This window comes from Gadus chalcogrammus, chromosome 14 (genome assembly GCF_026213295.1).
Source record: "Gadus chalcogrammus isolate NIFS_2021 chromosome 14, NIFS_Gcha_1.0, whole genome shotgun sequence".
NCBI classification, from domain to species: Eukaryota; Metazoa; Chordata; class Actinopteri; order Gadiformes; family Gadidae; genus Gadus; species Gadus chalcogrammus.
Window position 1 is genome coordinate 15,743,613 of NC_079425.1, and position 10,677 is coordinate 15,754,289.

A 10,677-nucleotide genomic window follows, 5' to 3' on the forward strand; every position below is an offset into this window, starting at 1 on the left:
GTATCATGCGTTAAATCCTGATCAGAATAATTTAAGTCAACTGCGTTATTTCTCAGTTATAACTCCAGAAACATCTCCTTAATATAAATAAAAAAAAATTCTCTATATTTAATCCCGTCACTCCATACTGTCCACTGACGGCGCGACTGCATGGAATAAAGCATCTGTCCAACATGTGTCAATAGCATAATATTTGTATGTGACAATGTAAACACATAATCAAATGTCAATTAAATCACATAATCAAATGTGTCAAGCCACACCCCTCATCACAATCGTAGTCCGTTACTCTTGATGCTTTTCATGACAAATCAGGCATTAAAAAGGGGTTATGTTCAAGAACATTTTACGTTGGTGATTACAAACTGATTATCCAAGGTGATCTCCGTCAGTCTTATTACCGTAACCCTATAAATACAGAGGTGAGCGCCGTGGTAATGCTGCACCATATGGCACTTCTTGCGGACCATGCAAATGGCAGGATTCGGAGGGAGAGGGTATTTAGGGACCATAACGATTCATTGGTAGGCTACATAAAAATATGTAACTATGTCAGACCACTTCTTTTTTAATTCTGGGACTGTGCGCTCCGTGCTACCGACAGAGTTCACTGCTGCAGCATATGTTGCCACTCACTCTGCTTTTTGTTGTTGGCGATCCCAATACCGTGACCGCCGAACAAACTACTTTTCGGGCCTCCATCTCACCCACAAGTCACTCCACTTCAACCTCCCTGAAATTTCTCTTTTTTTCTTGGTCTAGATCCTGCCGTTATTTTTGGGCAGGAAGATGTTGTAGGCTATAGGTCTTTTTACGCTGCCAAGCCGGTTCGGTCGCAGCTTGGCACGCGATTTCACCTTCTTATCAAGTTGTGTTGTTCTCTGCAATCTGATGTGTTTTAATAAAACACATCCAATGTACGGAATGTCCGCTGGTGACGCCACTGAGGCTATAGTAGGCTAACGATGCTCTTATCTTATTTTTTCCTATCCTTCAGCCAATCAGAAATGAGCCGTGTTGGTAACCAGATCATCCACCTCTGAAGGTATGCAGAATACTTTTGTAAGCTTGCTGCAGAAGTAGCCATGGCCATAATTAATTCTAAAGATTAATGATTTGTTTTGTTTGAGGCTTGTTGTGGTTGAAAGGCAGTGTGCTTGAATTGTGCTCATGCAGGAAAAGCTGTAGTGAAATGCTCAGCAACACAGATGACTGTTTCCCTTGAGAAAAATTCCATGGATGGCATCGACAAGAACTGGCTGAAGATGGATGACCCCTCCCGTTCTATGAGTTCTAATGACACACATATCATGGCCAACATGTCATGTCAACACCTGTAGGACAAAACTTGAGGAATTAAAAACAAAAATTTTCTGTGGGCCAAAACTTTCAAAAAAACAGCAAAAAAAGAGAATGTGCGTTAGTGCCATGATAGAGAGGAGGTGCGTTAGTGCCATGATAGAGAGGAGGTGCGTTAGTGCCATGATAGAGAGGAGCGTTAGTGCCATGATAGAGAGGAGGTGCGTTAGTGCCATGATAGAGAGGAGGTGCGTTAGTGCCATGATAGAGAGGAGGTGCGTTAGTGCCATGATAGAGAGGAGGTGCGTTAGTGCCATGATAGAGAGGAGGTGCGTTAGTACCATGATAGGGAGGAGGTGCGTTAGTGCCATGATAGAGAGGAGCGTTAGTGCCATGATAGAGAGGAGGTGCGTTAGTGCCATGATAGAGAGGAGCGTTAGTGCCATGATAGGGAGGAGGTGCGTTAGTGCCATGATAGAGAGGAGGTGCGTTAGTACCATGATAGGGAGGAGGTGCGTTAGTGCCATGATAGAGAGGAGGTGCGTTAGTGCCATGATAGAGAGGAGCGTTAGTGCCATGATAGAGAGGAGGTGCGTTAGTGCCATGATAGAGAGGAGGTGCGTTAGTGCCAAGATAGAGAGGAGGTGCGTTAGTGCCATGATAGAGAGGAGGTGCGTTAGTGCCATGATAGAGAGGAGGTGCGTTAGTGCCATGATAGAGAGGAGGTGCGTTAGTGCCATGATAGAGAGGAGGTGCGTTAGTGCCATGATAGGGAGGAGGTGCGTTAGTGCCATGATAGAGAGGAGCGTTAGTGCCATGATAGAGAGGAGGTGCGTTAGTGCCATGATAGAGAGGAGCGTAGTGCCATGATAGAGAGGAGGTGCGTTAGTGCCAAGATAGAGAGGAGGTGCGTTAGTGCCATGATAGAGAGGAGGTGCGTTAGTGCCATGATAGAGAGGAGCGTTAGTGCCATGATAGAGAGGAGGTGCGTTAGTGCCATGATAGGGAGGAGGTGCGTTAGTGCCATGATAGAGAGGAGGTGCGTTAGTACCATGATAGGGAGGAGGTGCGTTAGTGCCATGATAGAGAGGAGGTTGGACAGTATCCTCCTTTCTGCAACAGCAGCTCAGGGGTCTAGGATCTCCCGTCTGTTGCTCCCATTGTTGTCCAAGCATACCACAGCGTAGAAGAGAACGCTCAGACTCATGGAACAACCCGCTCTGCCCATCTCACACACACACTTGCACACACAAAAGCACTCACACATATTTATTCCATATATTTATATAATTGAATGCCTCCCCATCTTTGTGAACATTTGAAAGCCCAGCTCTTCAGGGAACATTTCACAAGCTGACGTATGCAATTTTTCGGATAAGTCAACCAACTTTATCGAGCTGTACCATTGTGAACTAACTCTAGAAAAAATAATATTGGAATAAGAAAGCATCTGATATCTGATATATATTTTGTAACTTTTTTCAAAACCACTGATACAAAAAAATAAAATAACAATCCAGCCTTTTATAGTAGTAGTAGTATTAAAGTTATCAGTGTTACTGTAAATGTGCATGGGTGTGTGTTTAAATATATATGTGAAAATAGGCAGGGTATACAGAATGAATGAAAGAGAGCACCATGTTCAGCCAATTTGCGGTGCAAGTTCTCTGCAATCTGGTTTTTCCTGTTCAGAGGTTATGAAAAGCCCGCCTCTCAGTCACATGAATTAAACAGACTTCAATGTGTAGTCGTGAGAGCACAATGGCAAAAAGGGCTATTTTAATGCTTTTGCTTACATTATTAGGTATTGCTTTAACTCAGGAGAACTTCTATGGAGAAAGTTTAAGTTTTAGGTCTTTGCAAAAGAAGAAGGATGGAACTGTTCAGGTATGATTTTGCGTATTTTTTTCTGTAACGTCAAAGCAAAACAGAAAGAAGGCTGATGACTTTATATTCTGACAAATAGACAAATGGCTAAACTACAGAATAACTATATATGTATAACAGGAAATATGTTTCACTATCAAGAATTGAAGTAAACGTATCCTATATATATCCTACTGTGCCTTTGCAGGTGAGCTTCTACTATCGAGAGAATGGCAGAGGTAGCTGCAAAGACCAACTCTCCTATCGCTGTGAGATTGGGTATTGTAATAACACAGAGGACTCCAGGCCTGTGCTGACAGACAGCAGCAGCTCTGCTCATGAACCGTGGTGCCAGGCGGAGGGACAGGCCACAGTAGCCCCCCTCAACAACCATTCCCTGGTCTTAAAGTATGTCCAAATGTCAATGTCTTCAGCGTTTCACTTTGTTTGGATTTGTTCATCTAGGAATCGAGTCAACTAATAAAGCACATTAGCAAGGTAGTAATAGTACATATATAAGTGGTTTTGCTAATCTAATTACTAATAATAACTAAATAAATAGCCAAGACATTTGATAGATTTTTGTGATTTATGAGGAACATCATGATTATGATCAAGATTATTATTATTTTACATGATCCTATCTATTTCATTTCATTTATTCAGCAAACTATATTGAATTTTTTTTTTAATTGGTCTCAAATCGTTCATTGGAATTTGAGGTTCACTAATTATCCAGCGTAGATTATAATTATATGTCTTCAATGTCCTTCATTGTTTTAGAGACACAGGTTGCTGCTGGCCCCCTAATGTTCATGGTAAAACAAAATGGATGGCTGGGGGAAAGTTGGACCTGGGATATCGATCAGACACACACACCTACAACAAAATTCCTGTCGCTGCAACAGTGGCATATTTACGGTAAAACATGTTGTTAGTTCTCATATCAATATCTTATCTATTGTAAAACAAAAACCTTGCCCCATATGTTGATTTACCACAATGAATGGCTTCTGATGTATAGCATATGATGTATAAAAGATGCAAACAATGTGAAAGTTAGTTAGATTACAGCTGCAATTCCTCCTGCAATGACAAGTCTTACAATGATTCCTAAAATAAATCTGAAAAATGATACTTTATAAAAATGTATCAATCATCAGAAACCATACTTCTGAACACCATCACCATCCCTAAAATGTATCTTGGTATTTTGTGTTTTTATGTACTGTATAGGGTTCCTCAGAACTGTTTCACAAAGCTTCGACTTCTGGCCTATGATCCTGATGGGGACCATGTGCGATGCCTTTTTGCATCAACAAGTGTTGATTCAAAGGTTACTCTGGATGAGGTAGTATAATTAAAAAACAAATTGGTACAATTATGAAACAAGATTGCTTTAGGGTTGGAATGAATGGTCTTTAATGATATTGATTGGCTTCATTTGATTCTTCATACCACTAGAATGAGTGCACAATCAAAGCTACAGGCCTACTAGATGTTGGGCTCCATGTGTTTGAGCTGGTGCTTGAGGACCACCCCAAAAGAGATGTCAATCTGACTTATGACGATGGATCCTCCTCTGAAAAAATAGCGTTCAACATTCACTCTGGTATCCACTCAACCCCTTTCAGCCAAATATATCTACAATTTACGCTACAGAGTAAGACGCTTATACTTCAAACATTACCCAAAGTTTTCAGTGATGATGTATGACATTTGTAACAAATTAACCTAAAATAATAGCTCTTAAATCGTACCTACAGTATCTTGATTACAGAGAATGTTATGACGATATTAATTAATTGTAAAATACTAATAACCCACCATCTCTGGGTTTCAGTCCTATATCCGGCACACAACTGCATAGCCGGTCACGTTGTTCCCCAGTACCTGCTGCCGACAGCATCCCACGGCGACGTTCGCCAGGCTTCTGTTGGGGAAAGATTCCAGCTTCATATCCACGCCCAGGCCAGCGAGACCAAGTACCTAGCCATTACTTTAATCAACAATAAGAATAAAGTAGAATCTTCAGTGTACCTGGTCACGATTGTGTCTTGATTGTTTACTTTGTATTCACAGAGGTAAAAAAAATGTGATGCGTAGGATTTTTACATATGTGTCAATTCATTGCTTATCTTTTCATATTTTTTGAAGGATTATGGACTTTCAGATCAGTGGCCCTCAGAACATGGCCAAGAATATGACCACTGGTACTTTAGGGAATGCGTCAGTCATTCTGAACTGGACACCAGCTCTCAATGACCTCTACCGGCTTGTACCAGTTTGCTTCACTGCTGAGACATATGAAAGGTATGAATGTGTGTCTCTATTGTACAGGAAACACAAATGAATAGTTATTTGCCTCCAATTCAATGCTTTTGTTTCCTTATATGTCCATCAATGTATCATGTTTCTTGAGCCTGTCAACGCTAACATTGAGAATGTTGTCCAGTCAGTTATGATATTTGTTTTTTCTAATCCTTTAGCCAATCAGAAATGAGGTGTGTTATTGTAATGGTTACCAGATCATCCACCTCTGAAGGTATGCAGAATACTTCTGTATGCTTGCAACACTAGTGATTCTAGCAGCTCACTATCAAGTTCCGAAATGTTCTATCCCTTTCATTAAATTGAAACAAAGATAAATCAAATAATTCAAGACTGCAGAAGTTGCCATGGCCATAATAAATGCAAAAGACTAATGATTTGTTTTGTATGAGGCTTGTTGTGGTTGAAAGGCAGTGTGCTTGAATTGTGCTCATGCAGGTAAAGCTGTAGTGAAATGCTCAGCAACACAGATGACTGTTTCCCTGGAAAAAATTTCCATGGATGGCATCGACAAGAACTGGCTGAATATGAATGACCCCTCATGTTCTATGAGTTCTAATGCCACACATATCATGGCCACCATGTCATTCAACACCTGTGGAACAAAACTTGAGGTATGTTTCAACATAAAAGGGGAACATTGTATCATCGTAGGATTTTACATTGATGTTGACACCAGATGCATATTACTAATTTTATTTATTTAAACTTTATTATTCTAGATTTCTGCTATCATATTTGCCAAATCAGATACAAAGATAGCAAAGTAGATAATCACTATTTTAAGTCATTGTTTAGGGGTAGTATACATTATACAACCCGATATCACGCGATTTTGTGTCCATGCTCAAAATTAATCAATTGAATCGTGTGACATGATTGTCTGACCTTTTTCATGCTACACAGCATGACATTTAAACCAAAAATCTCAATTCGAAACAACAAATGCAATAAACTTAAAGGGTAAATGCTGTGTATTATAGATACTCAGATTTCTGCAGCAGACTTCAGAAATGGAAACTAACCACGTCCCTTATGACGAAATATAGACTATATTCGTGCTGGACTAAACAAAATGTAAACCCATGCATTTTGAGCGGGAGAGTTTCTCCGACTTTTTTGTGCTACATGGAACAACATTTAAAACCCATGCATTTTGAATGGGAGATTTTCTTCGACTTCAGAAGGGGCGGGGGGATTCACAGAAAGTTCAGTGCGCCAACTGTTATGATATCAAAACTAAAAGTGAAAAGGTTGTGAAGGGGTTTGGACACATTTTGACCGATCCAATATATCTATGTATATCTATCGATATCCAACTTGTTTCAAGCAGAGAGGGGAATAGAAGAGTGGAGAGAGAGAGAGAGAGAGAGAGAGACAGAAGGTGTGTGCACAGATAGTGCAGTGCATCTTCTAGTTATATATACGTCAAAACAACAAATGCAACATAGGGTAAATGCTGTGTATTATACTCAGATTTTTCATTTTTTTGTAGCAGACCTCCTCAAGAACTAAAATACTCAATGCACACTCTCATACATGATAAATTAATAAATTGTTTTGAATAACCTGCCTCGTTAAATAAATTAGTTAGCCTTTTTGCTTTCACAAATAGGTTATTGGCTGTGTCACTACCAAATCTGTCCATGCGCATCCCTCGGAGTCAAGTTGATTACAAAAGTTATCACATCACAGCGTCCCGCATCTGTCACAGGAATCTAGAATCAATATGTTTAGGGCATGTTCAGAATATTGTGTTCATTTAAAATGTTCATGTATTAAATAAAGGACATACGCGGTCATGGTACAGAAAATGAAATAATGGCTATACGGCAAACAAGAGCATATGGATCTATATGATATCTGGGGGGCGGGGGAATTCCAGACAAAAATGGAGCTCATGCTCTACATGTTTGAAAGAAATGTTGTGCAATCAAATATATCATTACTGTTATTTCAGAACAGAATATACCCCGATTATAGTCCCTCAAACCCCCCAGATAAGCCTGAAAAACGCTATGAGCAGTTGGCTAACTAAACATCATATACAATCACTGAACAAAGATTATGACAATAAAAGGCCCATTAGAACTGTTATCAAAACGCATTTTGATGCAGAAACAATGTTAATATTGCATTTTCCACAGATCAAATGAATGTCATCCATGTTTGGTTTTTAGCGAGAGCAGTGTCCATAGCAACCACCATAGCAACCTTGACAGTGGCATGACATGGACGCATGCCCATTGAAAAGCATAGGCCAAAAAAAACCGTAGGTCACATGTTTAGAGCCGTTATTGTAAAACGACTATGTTTACAGTTGTTGACCAACGTAGTTATACTACATTTTTGTGCAAGACTGGGTTGAAGGGATGTGGTTAATTTCAGTTTTTGATAAGGTCTGAAAAAAAAATCTGAAAAATCGGATGGTTGTTTTGACATATCCATAACTAGAGGGTGCACTGCGCATCCCCCCCCCCCTTCTGAAGTAAAAAAACTCCTGATTGAAATGCATGGGTTTACATTTCCTTTGTGTAGCACGAAAAAGTCAGAGAACCTTCCATTCAAAATGCGTGGGTTTACATGTCGTTCTGTGTGGCACGAAGAAGGTCTGAAAAACGCTCCAATTCAAAATGCATTGGTTTACATTTCGTTCAAAAAAAGTCTGACAATCATGCTCTGGGACAAGATTCAATAGACACATTATCATAAGCATGAGCACGAAATCGCATGATACCGGGTTGCTATAGAGTTGTTACCTCTATATACTACTATCTATACTACCTAGCTTTGTCCAAGGAATACTTGTACTATAGGTATTGCTTGGAAAAACACATACACAAACCTACTTACATTTCCTTCCAAATGTGTGTTTTACTTAGGACAATGGTAACTTCCTAATTTTTAAGAATGAAATCAACTCCTTTGAGCTGCCGGACACCGTCATTACCCGCAGAAGGCAGATAAAGATTGGCTTCTCTTGCCAGTTTCCAAAGACCGCCAGCGTCTCCGGCAGTTACCAGCTCCACAATTCAGACTATATTTTTACTGAGTCCAGTTTTGGCAGCTTTGGGTACACTTTTGGGATCTTTAAAGACTCAAGCTTTGCACACAGCATAGCAACAGATGCCTACCCAATGGAGGTGAAGCTGCTAGATCCGGTTTTTATGGGAATCCGGGCTGTGTCTGATCTACCAAACATCACACTTTTTGTAGAGTCCTGCAAAGCCACTCCTGATGACAACCCTGAGAACAGCATGTTCTATAACATAATCCAAAATGGGTAAACCACCATGTTTTGGTCAAACCGATCGAATATCCTCAAGCAAAGGCCTATTGTTTATTTTAAGCCCTTGTATTTGATTTTGAATTAAGGTGTGTGATGGATGAGACATTTGAAGCCCATACCTCAGATCCAACTTCCTTTAACTTTGAGCTCCAGTCTTTTAAATTTGTTGGAGACTTTGATCAGGTAAACAAAGTCTTTTTTTTCCATCTATTAAGTATTAAGTCTCTTAAAAAATCTATAATATTCTGAGCCACATAGCGCTACCAACCATAGACTTGAAGCTGACTTCTGCCTACTTCAGGTGTATATTAGCTGCTCTGTGATCCTGTGTGAGACTGGGAATCCCACGTCAAGATGTGCCCAGGGCTGTGTTACCAATCCTCCCAAAATATTCAAGAGATCCCTTCATAAAGAGACAGCCATCCACTCCATCTCCACTGGTCCCCTGAAGCTGATCAGAGAAGGTAAGGGTTGCTACTGAATGGAGGACATCAGAACATAAAGCCTAGTACCAGACCTTATGTACTACTGTCTGTCACATACCCAAACTAACCCCCACACTACGGTCCTCCCTAATTGAAATTGATGCACCACTCACCCCTCAATCAACCCAAGAATTAGTTTTCTCCTTCTAAAAATCCATTGGTCATTATTATCAGAAGTGCATCTTTTTCTCTGTTCTTGACTTTCAGTGAATTCCCCAGACCTTCGGGCAACCGTTGGAGCTGGGAAATTGAAGGCGCTGCTCGGCTCGAATACAAGCAGTGCCGTCCTTGGCAGCTTATTCACTATAACAGTGCTGGTGTTGGCTGGTTTCATCGCCGTCTATGTAAGGAAGTCAAAAACTGTGGACAGAGCAACTCTGATCACAGAGTGTGAGGGCTGAGGATACCCAGTTACATAGAAGTCCAGAAAAACAAGACATATCTACAATTGCTGTACTATATCCACACACAGAGCATATTTCTACATTTATAATGGCAGTAATCATGCTTACTTTCTTACTTTCAACAATCATTTGTGAAATGGGAATTAGAGTGCATCTTATGTGTTATGTTCTACATCTTGAATGGCAGCCCCCCCATAAGGCCCATGTTACGATATCCTGCCATTTGGAGGGCTGGACAAATACATCGTAGAGGCAATCTCTTCCTCACAGTCACAAAAATGTATTCACAATTCCATTATGAAATCATTAAGTACAAATCTTGCTTGAATATTAAAATAACTGATGTCAAGTTTAGAAGAGTGTGTCATTCATTGTTGTTTTAAAGAGTGGAAAGAGAAAATAATATTTAGAAAACATATTTTTCATTGCAATAGAGTTGATTAGAAGAGTTTTTTCAGTAAACAGTAGAACATAAGCAAAACATGGGCAACAATAGAAGCAAATCAGTTATTCTGCATTTGCAATATAGATGGATGGTAATGCAGGGGTTCCTTGCATTGTTCAACTTGTGGAACAAGGAACAGTTCCAGGTGTTATGTTATCCTGTGTGAGACTGGGAATCCTACGACAAGTTGTGCCCAGGGCTGTGTATCCAATCTTACCAAAATATACAAGAGAGCTCTCTTTATCAAGAGACAGCCAGCCATCACCACAGGACCCCTGAAGCTGATCAGAGAAGGTGAGGGGGTTGCGTCTCTAAAAATAGTAACCATAGCAACGGGACCGCAGTCAAAGCCGTTTACAATTTATTGCAACACAAAAAGAAATAAAAAGCACAAAAAACACGATATGCCTAGATCCAGTTAGCATGAAAAATGGCATGAATTATGGTTGCAAGCCTCATGAAAGTCGTAGCTATGGTCCGTCCTAATTACTGGAGGAGTGAACAACGTTTCAACGGGCGTGTAATGGTGGTTCCGGGTATTAGTCAGACCCTCAGGCG

At 40.3% G+C, this 10,677-nt stretch overlaps 1 protein-coding gene across 1 annotated transcript; it reads left to right on the forward strand.

Annotated features, from left to right (window-relative positions):
* Positions 1-3,035: 3,035 nt before the first annotated feature.
* On the forward strand, positions 3,036-10,037 carry LOC130402957 (uncharacterized). The gene is made up of 13 exons (XM_056607040.1): positions 3,036-3,186; positions 3,374-3,573; positions 3,949-4,086; positions 4,402-4,516; positions 4,630-4,828; positions 5,009-5,150; positions 5,323-5,478; positions 5,655-5,710; positions 5,935-6,110; positions 8,379-8,779; positions 8,872-8,968; positions 9,087-9,249; positions 9,478-10,037. The coding sequence occupies exons 1-13, from the start codon at positions 3,040-3,042 to the stop codon at positions 9,669-9,671; spliced, it is 2,184 nt and encodes a 727-aa protein (XP_056463015.1). The 5' UTR covers positions 3,036-3,039; the 3' UTR covers positions 9,672-10,037.
* Positions 10,038-10,677: the final 640 nt, after the last annotated feature.